This window comes from Ochotona curzoniae, unplaced genomic scaffold (genome assembly GCF_017591425.1).
Source record: "Ochotona curzoniae isolate NIBS_2020 unplaced genomic scaffold, NIBS_Ocur_1.0 scaffold_4506, whole genome shotgun sequence".
NCBI classification, from domain to species: domain Eukaryota; kingdom Metazoa; phylum Chordata; class Mammalia; order Lagomorpha; family Ochotonidae; genus Ochotona; species Ochotona curzoniae.
Window position 1 is genome coordinate 49,770,299 of NW_024467119.1, and position 15,215 is coordinate 49,785,513.

The 15,215-nt window shown below is 43.1% G+C and overlaps 1 protein-coding gene across 6 annotated transcripts in view; it reads right to left on the minus strand.

Annotated features, from left to right (window-relative positions):
- The window catches only part of ALPK1 (alpha kinase 1), a 115,891-nt gene that overhangs the window by 55,658 nt on the left and 45,018 nt on the right, over nt 1-15,215 (minus strand). For all 6 annotated transcript variants that reach the window (XM_040967037.1, XM_040967034.1, XM_040967038.1 and 3 more), the window contains one exon: nt 3,361-3,595. In XM_040967037.1, coding sequence (XP_040822971.1) covers nt 3,361-3,484 — 124 coding nt within the window. In that variant the 5' untranslated portion in view covers nt 3,485-3,595. The remainder of the gene's footprint in view (nt 1-3,360; nt 3,596-15,215) is intronic.

Consider the following 15,215-nt stretch of genomic DNA (forward strand, 5'->3'; position numbering starts at 1 on the left):
ACTGTTTTCTAAGTCTGTTTTCCCTCTATAATCTCCATTTTGATGCATGGCACCACCATTTACCAAGTTACCCAATCTGAAACCCAGGAATTAGTCTCTTTCTACTCAAATCTAGTTGCTCATCAAATCCTGTGGCTCCTAAAACCTACCTACCTTCTCCTCATCCTTTTCGGTAGTAATTGCCTATCTGTTTTTACTGCTCCACATGATTTATACCCACCCCCCTTGGTTTCTTCCCCTAACAACAAGATGGTCTGGGACATTGCACTACATGAATTCTTGCATGGCTTTTGTTTCCTGTTCTGTATTGCTCTCTGCCAGTGCCTTCAAGATCAAACAAGCCTACCACCTTCAGCAAACATAGCCACTCTTGGTCAGCCTGGCATGACCTCATAGTGGAATCGAGATGTTCTTTTCCAAGTGCCCACAAGCCAATCAGATGCATGCTTCTTTCTGTACACAGCCCACGGCATACAGGCTCACTAATGACACATGTCATGCCTCATCATTTTCATAAATCACATCACAATGGGTAAAAGACCATCATGGCTAAAAGAGCCGCTTAGTCTTATATCTACATAAGACATGTTACATTGTGCAAAATACACATGACAGAATGAAAAACAAAAACAAAAACAAGGTGGAAAACCTAACTTGGCACTGGCCTGCAATTTCTTTGTGTGAACATGGCCCCAACAGCGTAAACATAAGGACGTTTCCTGAGGCAGAAGGACTGCTTGGTATTGTGGGGATATCACAGGGGTCACATCAATGGGTTACCAAGGATACCCTGTAAGGATGATACTGCAATCATCGGCCCCTATTCAGCAGCCCAGAAGTACTGGCACCTGCTCCCTAAGTTATTCCAAGTGAAGGCAGCATCACAGGACTAGGGACTTGTGTGTTCAGAGTCTGCTGGAAAATCTGACACCATGACAACCACAAGCCTGATTTTAAAAAAATGATTTACTTTTATTGAAAAGATTTAAAGAGAGAAGGAGATATAGAGAGAAAGATCTGCCACCCACTGATTCACTCCCAAAGCTGGACTGATCTGAAGCCAGGTGCCAGGAGCTTCTTCCAAGTCTCCCACATGGGTGCAGGGTCCCAAGGCCATATGCCACCCTCTGCTCCTTTCCCAGGTCACAAGCATGGAGCTAGATGGGAAATGGAGCATCCAAGACATGAACCGGAGCCCATATGGGATCCCGGCGCTCACAAGTTGAGGATTTAGTAGTCGCTGAGCCATCATGCACAAGCTTAATTTCTTTATCAAAATTTTAGCAAGTTATTAATAAGAGGGAGAAAGACCATGTGCCATCTGACGATTCATTTCCCAAATGCCTGCAACAGACAAGACTGGGCCGGAATGAATTCAGGACTCCGGAATGTTCAGGCCAGGTTATGCCCTTGGGTGGCAGGAAATCAAATCATTGAACTTTACCTATTATGTCTCAGGAAGCCAAGGTGGGACCCAAACAAGGGCACCACGGCTGCTTGGGACTTAGGCAAGCAAACGCGGGACTTAACCTACTGGGTAACAATGGCTGACCTTCAAACAGGTGTTTGGAACACATCTCTCCGGATTTCAGCTCCTTCTCAGCCTGGGGGGAGGCGGGGGGGGGGGTGTCAGGGGAAGTTGTTAGGTGTGGTCACCTATGCTTAGCAAGGACAATGAATAAAAACCACAGGGCTTGTGGTCCTAAATCTTTGACTCGCTCTGCCTCCTAAAGGACCCTGTCCTAAAGCTACTCTAGGGGCACAGGCGGCGACTTCCCAGGTGGCTAGGTTTGCGTCCAATCAGCGTGCCCACCTTGCGTTCCGGGGCTGGTGCAGCCGATTACAGCGGGACCGAGGCTCTGCGGAGGAGGTTTCCTCCCCCATGGCCTTATCCCACTCAGCCAGCCCCTGGCAGAGTCCTCTGCCTTTCTGATCCTAACTCCCCTTCCCCCCACCTCCCACAGTTTACCTGCAGGGCCGTGTCCAATTTAGTGATTTTACAGCCGTGATTTGCCTTATCTGGAACTAAACTGATTATTTCCCCTATTCTGTGGCATTTGGGAAGAGAAAAGGAGAAAATGCTTCCCAATTGGGGGCTCAGAATCTTCAAGTGGGGGGAACACAAAGCTTAGAGGAATTTGTGCTTAGAGGACAACAGGGGGTGATGTAGCAAAGGACCAGAGCAAACCGTCAGAAGAGACACGGAACACATACACACAGCTCCCGCGGAGAAGCAGGACCAGCCAGAGGTCGTGAGCTGGGCCGGGATCCCATCGCTCCGGCAGAGCTGACCGAAGCAGGTCTCCAGCGAGCAGGCACACGCTAGAGTGTGGCGGGCAAAGGGAGAGGAGCCACTTGGTGGATTGACTAGTTTGTAGGGGAGCTTATCTTGGAAGGAACACAAGTGACAGGTTAGAGGGAACCAAGACTTCCCTGTGCGTTCAGAAGGGCCGCTGAAAAAGGGTATGGGCCCATACACCAGAATGGGGCATACCCTAGTCTCCCAGAACCTTTCCCCATTATGTAACTAGCAGCCATTTAACAGAAGGGGCTCTTACCTATGTAAGGAAGGGTAAAACACCAAATACAAAGAAAAATATTAAAATCACGTGGAAATGACATATTTTAATGGAGGACATTTTAGTCAATTGATGAAACCAGATTAAAGAAAAGGATTATTTCACTCCTAAGATGGTTAAAGAAGAGCTAAAATACTGTAACAATTCTATACTTTGTATCCAAACTTCCCAAAGTAATGACTTATTTAAAAGTATGAACAGCACAAGTATGAAAGTATGAAAGAAAGAAAAAGCTGAATATTTAAACCCTGATCATGGTGCAATCGATATATATTGCAATGAGTAAATTTAGTTTGCAAACGGTGTGAGAATATAGAATGAGAGATGTATGGGTTATCTAAAAGGAGGGACTGGGCTGGTGGATGACATATTTATGAAAACCATAGAAATCTATAGAAACTGATGAGGCACAAAATTCTGATTTGAAAAAACGTATGTGCCACCATTCAGAAGTTGCTTCAATTTTTTAATAATTGAAATTTATGTGCACCAGCCAACTTGGACCCTTTGTTCTCCTTGAACTAAACTGTTGCTTGTAGCCTCATGTTTACTGAAGCCTAAAATTAGAACTGACAGCAATTCAGTACAACAAAGTGGGCTTCCTCCCCGGCCCGTCCGCCAGCAGCCCATGTCCCATTCATGCCCTAGAAATCCACTCATCTCTCGGTGGTCATCTGCCAAGAGAAGAAAAATAGGGCAGAGACGAGAGCGTGTTGTTCAGGCAGGGGAGCGGAGAGGGAACTGGCTGGCTCACCCCCGGTGCCTCTCATCAGAAGCTCACCTCTGCACCGCTGATCCTCTCGCTTGTCTTCTTCTGACACATCTGGGGCTGCCTCCACCAGAAGATGATCCAGTACTTGCTTGCACTCTTGCAGGAGTGCCGCCACAGCTTTTTGATTATTCATGATGGTTTCCCTCCCTCTACGATGAATCAGGCGTCCCTGGGTCTACAGTGATCAATTACATAGGAGTAGACATTGATCCTCAATAAAGGAACCCCTTGAAGGCTGAAATACCTGGTGAACAAAAGAGAGGCAAAGATGATTAACTGAAGCATCATCAATTATCTCTAAGACTCAAGCAGGGAGAGATAATAGGGCAAACCCATGAAAATACATGCCAGCCCCTGAGGATGTTATTAGGGGAGTATGTGAAATGATTGCAATGCCTGCTCTAGCCAAGCAGCACCTCGAAGGCATCAGAGTGCAAAATGGAGAGGGTCTTCGTGCAGACCCTGGTTACCCACAGCGACACGGGTGGAATCACATGGGGGCCAGACAAAATGAACATGCCCCCGTGATTTATCTATCTCCTCAACACTTCACATCAGTCCCTCTGCACCCCAGTCTCCATACTTGCTACCTCTCGGAAGTCCAGGAAGCATCTAGCTAACAGTTCCTTCATCTAGACACAATGCATGGGAATATGAAGTCTACCACTCTCACAACCCACTGATGAATTCCTTTGCACAATATTCTTCATGGTATGTAATACAATATAATTTGGACCAGATAGGAAAAGGCAGATGCCAAAGTTAAACCTCTTCAGAGCTGTGGCCTGGTAGGAGAGTTCTCCAAGTTCCCTTATCAGGCCTGCTCCCAGCCCTCGATCTCACACATGGCAGTGGAGGCAGCAGCTGTTTGGCATGGTCTGTCCTCAGTCTTGGCCCTTGCATGTGCTGGTAAGTGTTGCAGCTTGTCCCATCCCAGCCTCCTCCCAGCTGCAGCTCCTGCAAGTGTCATGAGGGCTCCTATCACATGAGTTTTGTGGTCCAGTCTGGGTTGGCCTGCCACTGCCCCCAGCTTTCTGTGCAAACTGGTGGGTGATGTGGTCCCACAGAGGTGAGTCCACAAATTCCCTACAGAGTTTGCCCCAAGATCCAGTTTTCTCATGTTCTGGTGGGTGCTATGGCACAGTCTAAATTGGCCCACTCCCTGCTCTGACATGCACAGGCAGGTCCTGTGGCTTAGCCCAAACAGGCATTCCACAAGCCCTCACTTGTGTGTGCACCATGAGTGGCAGGCAGTGCTATTTAGCCCCACCCAGGTCTCCTCTGGAGTCAGGTACCTTCATCTGATCCAGACATGCCCTACAGTTTTTCCTCTCTCTAAACTACTTCATCTCTGTTCCCTTGCAAATTCAGTGAGGAGGTGTATGGAAGCCTTGAAGTCATTCCTCCCTTGTGAAACATGCCCTTAGTCGCTCCCACTAAAACAACCCTAGATCCCCTTTCCCAGGCAATCCACAGACCCTGGCCTGGGAGCCACGGTGGCATGCCATGGTCTACCATGCCCTACCTTCCCCACATATCTTTAAAATAATAATAATAATAAGAAGAAGAAGAAGAAGAAACAACAACTCTCTTGGCACACTAGTACAGTTAACCCACATTTGGCATTAACCAGGCCCAGAATGCCTACCAGGTACTAGCTGCTTTTCTCCCAGCAGTGTAGCACTTGTATACATACAAGGCAACCTAGGCAGTTGCCTAGTTGGGTGGTAGGATCCAAGTACAAGAGCCAGAGCAGCTGCCGCCCCGGCGTTAACAAGAAGCAGAGTGAGAAGCAGACAGGCTATCTGGGACTCAAAACAAGCACTCTGACCTGGGATGCCAGCAATCCCAAGGAACTACTCCACTGCTGGGCTACCTGCCATCTCATGTAAAATAGCTTTAATAACACATCATTGCTTTGTCAAAAACTTATAGTAATGTTTTACCAGTGCATCATTCCCTTTGTGCAACAAGTAGCTGAGTGGAATGGTGATTGCGAGAGGCCAGGGCATGGAGATGGGTTTTAAGATATTTGTCAAAGGCTACAAAATTTTAGGTAGACATGAGTTATGAGTTCAGGAGATCTATTAAACATCATGGTGACTCTATTAGTTAATAATAATATATTAGTATACTTGAAAATTGTTGGGCCAGCACTCTGGCATTGTTGCATAAACTTTGACCTGCAATGTTGGCATCCCATATGGACTGTTTCGGGTCTTGGGTGTTCCACTTCTCATCCAGCATAATGTGCTTGGGAAATCAGTGAAAGATGGCCCAAGTATTTGTGTCCCTGCACCCACACAGCAGACCAAGAAGAAGTCCCTGGCTTTGGACTGGCCCAACTCTAGTTATTGCAGCCATTTGGGAAGTGAACCAATGGATGAAAGATCTTTCTCTCTCTCTCTCTCTCTCTCTCTCTCTCTCTCTGTGTGTTTCTGCCTCTCCTTTTCTCTCTGTAAAATCTGCCTTTCAAATAAAAATAAACATTTTTTAATTACTGAGAGATTTTAAGTGTTCTCACAACAAAAATATTGAAGGTGAATATGAAGTAATGCAAATTAGTTTGATTTAACCATGGCACTATACACAAACACATGCACACACACACACAAATCACATAAACATCATGTTGTACACCATAAATACAACTTCCATTTTGATTTTAAAAATAAAGTGTAAGAAGCAGTATATATTGATAAATCAGTCAATTTTACTTGTTTAGTTTCTGTTAACGATTAGAACAGACACTTTGTTGGTAATGAAAGGAGGATCTAGAGATAGGAAACTAGTACACTAGCAGTACTCAACTCAACTGTTGACTAATTGCATTTCATGCTGTCTTATGAACTATTTGTGAAACCTCTGAGGTTCAGTTGTCTCATCTGTATTTTTATGAAGTTTGTTGGAATGATTAACTTACTCCTAGTCCTTGAACTACACTCTTGGCAGCTGTCTGGATAAACCTGGTTGTCTATACATGATATTTGTTTCTTAAACAGTATTCAGCTTTTTGGAGATTCCTTAAATATAACATTTTATGTATATTTTACTCCATGACTTTTGAAATATTAGTTTGAATTTTAGAAGTTGATACCTAAATAAATGTACCTTATGCTTCTGTTTCCTCACTTCCAACCCTAAGTCCTGATAGGTAGGATCGAAAATGTCTTCCTTTTGTTTCTATGAACTAGAAAGAGATAAGATCCCCAGTCCTAGAAAGGTGAACAACGGTATCGACCTTGTCATTAAGGCAAAGTTAGTGCTGGTCAAAGGAGGCTTCCCTGAGGATGTGAGCCCTGAACTAAACACTGAAATAGGAACAGGGCTTAATGAAGTTACAATGGTGGGGACGTACATCCTTATGCAGAAAGTGATGCAGAGAATATGAAAGAGGTACGTGGTGTCTCAACTAGAGTTAAAAGGCAAAAACTGATAGGAGGTGAAGCTGGGGAAATTGGCAAGGAATTTGTAGGTCTGGATATGCCAGATAAAGAAGTTTGTCTTGTCCACAACAATAATAGGAAACTGCTATCACAGTGGTGCCATGACTAGATTTGCATCTGGACATGATCATTCTGTTTCAGATGTATTATATATTGGGAGATTCAGGGATGGATGGAGGAAGCTAACCACAGGTAGATCAGTTAAGTATTTACTGCGTTAGTCCAGGAAAGAAATATCAGAACTTTGAATCAGAAAGATACTAGCAATGTAGAATAATGGATGGATTTGGAAGCTGTTTTGAGAGAAAAAGCAGTATTGGTTTTGGTTCGTTAAGAATGAATCCCAAAGCTTCTTTGGTAATACAAACTTTAGGTATTAGAAGGGGGTGGTTCAAGTAATTCGGCTCCTGCTATCTATATGGGAGATCTGACTTAGTTTCAAGCTCCCAACGTTAGCCCCTCCAGCCCTGGCTATTGTGGACATGTGGAGAGAGAACTGTCAAACCAGTGGATAATAGCTTCTCTCTCTCCCTCGCTCCTCAACTTTCCTTTTTCCTTCTCTCCTTTCCTTTTAAACAAAGATAAAGTGTGAATTCCAGTTTCTGCTTCACCACAGATCAAAAAATTGAATAGATAATGGCATCATATTGTAAGTAAGAGATCACTGAGGATGGGAGAAGACGTAGGGCATGAGCACCTGGCTTCCACCTGTGCAGGTGGACTTACGGGGGTCTTGGGGTGTGGGCTTGCAGGGGAACTGGGGGATGGCACTGGAAGGAGGTGAGGGGACCTGGGGGCTTGTGCCCAGGCATGCGGACTGACCCTAGGGTGGTTCATACTTACTTGATCTCCAGCTAGGATCTGGTGGGAGGGGAGAGCCCTAGGTTAGCATGCTGACAGGGTGTGCTGGTGCACCAGGTTTGAAGAATTGTGAATGTTCATGGAGGGGAAGGGTCCCAGGCCAGCACATAAGCCAGGAGCTCGGGTTGCTGGCGGGCTGGCAGAGTTCCAGGCCAGCACATCACCCCACTCTACCAGAAGATTGGGCTTGGAAATAAGGGGTGGGGGAACCCATGTACTCTTGGGCGTAGGGACTGTAGATTGCTCAAGGAAAGGGGTACAGAGATGTGTGGGAGAGAGAACCATTGAGGACGTGCATTGTAGGAGAGGAATGATTTCTGGGGGACTTCCACTGCTAAGTCCACTGTAATTTGCAAGTAAGCAAGGGGGCAGAGACAAAGTTATTTGTAGGAGGGAAGCTGGAGGACCTTTCTTGTTTAGACCGATGCACCTGTCCCCATGGGAGACCTGAGCTGGGCTAGTTAGCCTCAATGGCCTTTCACGACCAGCCAACAGTGCACATTAAAGATAGGGCTAAGGGCTAGACTAAGGGCAGGACTAGATCACAGTACCCACCAGTAAGAGTCAGGCATGGGGTGGACCATGTCTGGATGGACCATGACACTAACCAGCATGCCAAGAGAATCAGGTCTTGGGGCAGATTCATGGTGGTCAGGGCATGTGGGCCCACCCTTGTGGAACTGCAATATCCATTGGTTTGCTGAAGAGCTGGGATGAGTGACAGGCTGAGTTAGGCGTGACCATGGAACCCTCTGACTCTCATGAGTACTAGGGATGGAAATAGGCCCAGCTGGTCCAAACTGACGCACCCGTAGGTACATCCAAAATTATGGCATTGCGCAGACCAGATTGCAGCATCCACCAGTTCATACAAATGCCGAGACAGAGGGGGCAGACTATGCCGGGTAAGGACCTAGCTCCCACTAGAACATGTGAGACCTGGGCCTGGGAATGGGCCTGGTGGGGGAACCTGCATGTGAACTGATTTAAGCCCAGAGCCGGGCTGGGCTAACTGACTATACTAGCTGGTGCAAGGATGAGACAGAGTAAGTATAGGCTGGTTGAGCTTTGCTGCGGCATTAGCTGGCAAATGCTAGGAATGGGGGCAAATCCTGTCAAGCTAGGCTATAAAGTGCAAGACCCAGGATTGGGAGTGGGTCCAGTGGGGGAAATTGTGGGCACCTCTCTGATGGGCTTCAGTTTTCACTGGTGAACGTAAGAACAAGGGCTGGGGTGGACCTGGTTAGATAGGCAGTAGCACCTACCAGCATGAGTGTGGGCTGGACAGTATGTTGGTTTGGACTGAGCTCAGTTGCAGCATCCATTGGTGGGTACAAAATCTGAATGGGATGCGGGACAGACTGGACCAGTCTGTTGCATGTAGCAGCATGCTCAGGAACTAAGGCTAGGGGTGACCTGGTAGGGTTATTGGGGGGCCAATCCAACTGGAATGTTGGAGTACATGAAGGCTTAATGTGTGGTGAACAGGGTTCGTTTGCCTACAGCATCCATTAGTTTGTGCAGGAGATGGGTCTCAGACAAAACTTACCAACTCCAACCACCAGTGTATACATAGGCTGATGTGGGTGACAGACTGAATCAGACCCCTGTACTGGCTAAAACACACAAGAATCAGGTATGGAGTCGCTTCAGATGAACTTTCTTTGGAGACTCTGCCAGGTTGAACCACTAGACTCAGAACTTCAACCATGGGAAGAATTAATAGGATCTGTGGTCTGATAATAGAATGCAAGTGTCAGAACTGGGTCTCCTTTATTGCAGAAGATGGAGCAGTGGTGGCATGCCTAGATGCCCATGGGGACATGACAACCAGTTCACTAGGCCTTCAGTGGACATCTAGTACCATAACAGATGAACAAATTGGACAATTCCCCTACTGAGTATTGACAGCAAGTATCTGGGCAAATGGAGACTCTAAGAAGGACTATGTCAGCCAATGGACCTTGGAAGGATTTCCTCATCCTCGGAGTGGCAAGATTGACAGCATTTCAGAACTATTCAAACTACCTGAGCAAAACTCTTGGAAAATGTTCCACATCAGGTGACCCTGGGATGACACTGGGTGACCATTCCCCAACCCCAGGTATTGATGTGGTTAGGATGCCGGGTGCAGCTTCTCTCCACCCCCTCTCTCCCAGAAACTGGAAAAGGAAAAAGAAAATTGGAAACAATTGTCTCATCCACTTTCCCCTATTCCTTGACCCTTTCCATCCTAGTTAGTGGCACACATGGGCATGCATCCTTCTCAACTATGTAAAGATTGCAAAAATAAAATTTAAAAAGGAAAATATATAAATATAGTTTATATGTTTTATTTCTAACTATAAATATGAGTGATATTACCCACTGTAAGAAATCATGTTTTTCCAAGAAAGTATTTCTAGACTAGAAAGAAGAGAGTTTCAGGATAAATTTTGTTTTGTACTTATAACTCCTTAAATGAATCAAAGACATCTTTTATACTTTTTGAAAGTTTCAGCATTTTCCCTTTACCCTGTAGAATTCAGGGGAGATAATAGGAAGAAAATAGTGTAACATGAGAAACACTTTGGACTCTAACCATCTGTCCAGACTTGTGTGGTTCATTGTTAGGCATAACAGAAGCAGAGCCCGGAAACTTCCCTTCAGGCTATGGTCCTGCTTGAAATTTTGGTCAACTTCATTTATAAAAGAATCATTACTCTCTTGAACCATAACATTCTGTTAGCTGTACATGGTTTCTAAAAAATTGAACAATGGACATTTTCTCAATAAGTTTTTGTAAACTATAGATACTATTTTGTTATTTTACCATCTATCTATGTAGTTTTCTTCAAAATAAAAGAGAATGTGGGCAAAGAAGAGCAGCCAAACACACAAATAGATAACTCTAGAAAGACATTAGATAACCAAGAGAGTGAGAATCACACACAGTAAGTTACGCATGCACATACATGGCCAAATGTCTTGTTTGATTTTGATGTATGCATTTGTCTATTCTACCGGTTACCAAAAATGTAATTGAATGGCTGAGTTACAGGATGATGGACAAGTAAGCCATCATTAGAATTAAGCAATCTAATCGATTGTTCAAAGTCCCACCCCCTTTGGCACCTGTATTTCAGTTGTTTTTCCTGGAAAACTAGTACCTCTATTAGTGGGTGGGTCAAGGGAAGTAAAAGAATTCCAAGGACATTCTGTCATCTATTGGATTCCTCCTCCATAAAAAAATGTTTGTTCAATTACTCGTAATCTCAGCTAGAAGATGTGGGGATACATGAATAAGTCTACCAGATGGACTATACTACCTAGGGCTTTCCAATACAATAGTACTTCAAAAAGTTCATGAAAAACATACTTTGAAAAAAAGGTTGACTTCTGTTCAAAACATTTAAAGAATTCATAGTTTTCTCATAATATGGATTTCCCATGAGCCTTTTGAAGACTTAACATGTAGCCAGAAAAATAACAAATACACAAAAAAGTATTAAGTAGTTAACTCAACAAAGCATATCATACACAATAGGATTTCAAAGACTCGATTTATTTATTTATTACAGATTTATTTATTTTTATTGGAAAGGCAGATATACAGAGAGGAGGAGAGACAGTGAGAAAGATCTTCTGTCCAATGATTCACTCCCCAAGTGAGCGCAATGGCCAATGCTATGCCAAGCTAGGAGCCAGGAACTTCTTCCAGGCTTCCCACAGGGTCCCAAGGCTTTGGGCCATCCTCAACTGCTTTCCCAGGCCAGAAGCAGGGAGCTGGATGGGAAGTGGAGCTGCCGGGATTAGAACCAGTGCCCATATGGGATCCTGGCACATTCAAGGAGAAGACTTTGGCTGCTAGGCCACGCCGCTGGGCCCCAAAGACTCAATTTAAAGGGTCTGTGTTGGAATTCATTTAATGGTTGGTAGCATCATAATTGGATACAGCCTATCTAATTTAGATGTACAGGAATAATTTATTTTCTAAGATTTATTTTTTACTAGAATGGTGGAATTTTGGAGAGAAGTGACAGAAAGAAATATATTGGCTGGCCACGGCAGCCAGAGCTGAACCAATTCAAAATCAGAAGCCAGGAGTTTTCATCAGGTCTCCCAGGTGGGTGCAGGGTCCTAATGACTTGAGCCAACCTCCGCTGCTTTGCTAGGCCACAAACAGGGAGATGGAATGAAAGTGGAGCAGCCAGGACACAAACAAGTGCTCCTATGAGATCCTGGTGCTTGGAGGCGGAGGATTAGCCAATTGAGCCTTTTGTATCTTTTTCACCTTTCCCTGAACAGCCTATGCACAGAAACTCTCACCACACTGTCTCTTGCATTGATAGGTGATAGAAATGGGAGAAGAAAGAGAATTCTGATTGGATAGCAAGGCAGTTGGGGGTTTTGGAGCAATTTCTAAGCCCCCAAAGACCGAAAGAGATGTCTGTTTCTGGTAGTACGAGAGATTCTTTTATCAACACTTCCAGAGAATCAACTAAAAATATTGGGAAAATGTCCCTTTTTTCTTAAGTCTCTGAAATGTATTACTGAAATGGCTTGAACGGAAGGATCAATCAGAGAACAAAAAATAAAATAAAATCAGAAAAACACTAACTTAAGAAAGATGACATGTGGCTATGTTACTGTCAGACAAAATAAACTTTCAGGCAAAGAGCACAGCAAGATGGCTTAGTTCACCAGAAGGGCACAGACATCCTCACCTAGTGTATGTTCAGTAATATAACTCCAATGTGCATGAGGCAAAATCAGAAAGAACCATAAAAAATTTGCAAATACATAATCACAGTCAGAAAAATCTCATAGAAATGAATATATTAATCAGACCAAAAAAATCAGCAATCTAGTTGATTTCATCAACACCATTAGCAACTCTCAATTAATAGCTATTTATGAAACAACATCCTCAACAATTTAATAAACATTTTGAAGCATACTGGGAACATTTATAAGAACTTAACATCTATTATTCCATATACCAATATCAACACATTTCAAAGAATCAATTCCTGCAGAATCATGCATGACCAAAAGGCAATTAAGTTGATAACCAAAATAAAAAGATGCCCAGAAAAAATTTCTCATGCAAGGAATTACACAAAATAAAGTGAAGTAAAAACATTCACTAGTATGATCAACATAATAAATTATTGCTTGTATCAAAAGTCAATAAAATTATTAAACTTAAAAAGAAGAGAGAAAATAAGCTAGAAACTAAAATTTGGGGAAAGAATTACAAAAACTACAAAGATATTCAAAAAAGTAAAAAAAGAAAATTAAAAATCAAGTTTTCAAAGTTGGTAAGATCAGCAAGCCCTATAAAACATATAACCTACAGAAAAGAAAAATAAGAAGAAATACAAAGCCTATATTGTTGTATATTCTTAAAGGAATGTAGATAAGAGTTGAGAAATTTTTCTACCAAAAAACCCTAGAAGCATAATTTTACCAACAAAATCTTACCATTTAGTGAACGGATTAATCCAGTCTTAGGCAAAACATCGTTTACATTAGCATCAAATGATCAGATAGCGTAATTAAGTAGAAATGTTCAATACCCATATCCCGTACTAACAGGTTTGAGTTCTGACTCTGTTTTCAATTCCAGCTACCTGTTAGTGTGCACCCTGAGAGGCTACAGGTGATGATGGCTCAAATACCTGCCATTCATGTGGGAGACAATCTACTAGTGTCAGGCTCCTGGCTTCATCCTGGGCTCGCCCCAGCTCTTGTGGGCATTTGAGGAATGAAAATTAAAAATGGAAGATATCTGTCTCTACTTCATTGCCTTTCAAACAAAATGAAAAAAGTTTTTAAAGTATCACTTATATGGCATGAGGTATGTAAGGTATAATAAAATAATAGATATAAAGTGTTTAAATAGCTATAATAATAAATGTACATGATTATTGAACTTACTGTATTGAAGACATTTAGGATAACCTAAATAAACAAGAAGACAGTTCATGCTTGTAACCTGAACAGCATAGTATTGCTCAGATTTGTTCCACAAATTAATATGCAATTTTAATGCAACCCTAATCAAACATGTTTAAGTTGCGCTTCAAAATTTCATGGAAGAATATGATTTTTAAAAATTTTTATTATGGTGCAAAAATTTTTGAAATATGTGCATAGTTTATTAGGTATTTTCTGTGAATATTTGAAGAACCCACAAATAGATGATAGACACATTTATCATACAGTTTAATATATAGTGTTATGGGGCCCAGCATGATAGCGTAATGGTTAAGGTCCTCGCCCCAGGATCCCATATGGGCGCTGGTTCTAATCGTGGCAGCTCCACTTCCCATCTAGCTCCCTGCTTGTGACCTGGGAAAGCAGTTGAGGATGGTCCAAAGTCTTGGGACCCTGCACCCACTTGGGAGACCTGGGAAGAAGTTCCTGGCTCCTGGCTTCCGACCGGCACAGCACCAGCCATTGTGGTCACTTGGGGAGTGAACCATCGGACGGAAGATCTTCCTTTCTGTCTCTCTCCTCTCTGCCTTTCCAATAAAATAAATAGATCTTTACATATATAGTGTCATGGTAATTTTTTCAAGATTTATCATTCTTTTTTTATTTAAACAGTAGAGTTACAAAGAGAGGAGAGAGAGATCCTCTGTCTGTTAACTCCCTCCCCAGATGGTTACAATGGCTGGAGCTCTGTTGATTGGAAGCCAGGAGCTTCTTCTGGGTTTGCAACATAGGTGCAGGGAAGACTCAGCCTTTCTTCACTGCTTTTCCAAGCACAATAACAGGGAACTGGATCAGAAGTCGAGCAATTGGGACTTGAATTGGTGCCCAGATGGCATACCAGCACCACAGGGAGGCTAAGTTTTTATTTATTTATTTATTTATTTATTTATTTATTTATTGTTGAAAGGTAAACTGAAAAAGAGATTTTTGCATCCATAGATTCATCCCCCAAAGGTATGCAAAGCCAGGGGCTGGTTAGGCTATAGCCAGAAACCTAGAATTCAATCTAGGTCTTCCCCAGGATGCACATTATCACGAAGCTGGAACCAGAAGCAGAGGTGGGACGTGAATACAGGCACTCAGATGTGAGTTGTGGGCATTCCAAGCTGCATTCCAAACCAAGGAGCTTAACACCTGCCCTCAGAAATGCGCAGAGAGAGAAGAGGGTGAGAAGGAAGGGATTATAGGAGACCCCAAGGCACGTGCTGCATTCTTTCATTTAAATTGATTGTTTGGTCTATGGATACTCATTGTGTTCTGCACATCTTATATCTATTTTATCATTTCCTGACTTCTATTATCTATTTGACATTTAATAAAAAAAAAAAGAATAAACATGAAAACCAAGCCTAACAGTATTGAACAGATAGTATCAGTTTCTGGCCTAAGGGTTGAAACAGTGATTCCATTGAAAGAATTGAGACACATAGTGTTTCAGACCAGAGTTTGGTATAGTGAGAGCAGGAAGTGAGAAAATCCATTCTAACTGGGAATAGCAAAGACAGAAACTGTGAGGAAGAGATCCTTTGCTCCTGTGGGCATTCTGAGCATGCACACAATATTGAAATCATCACT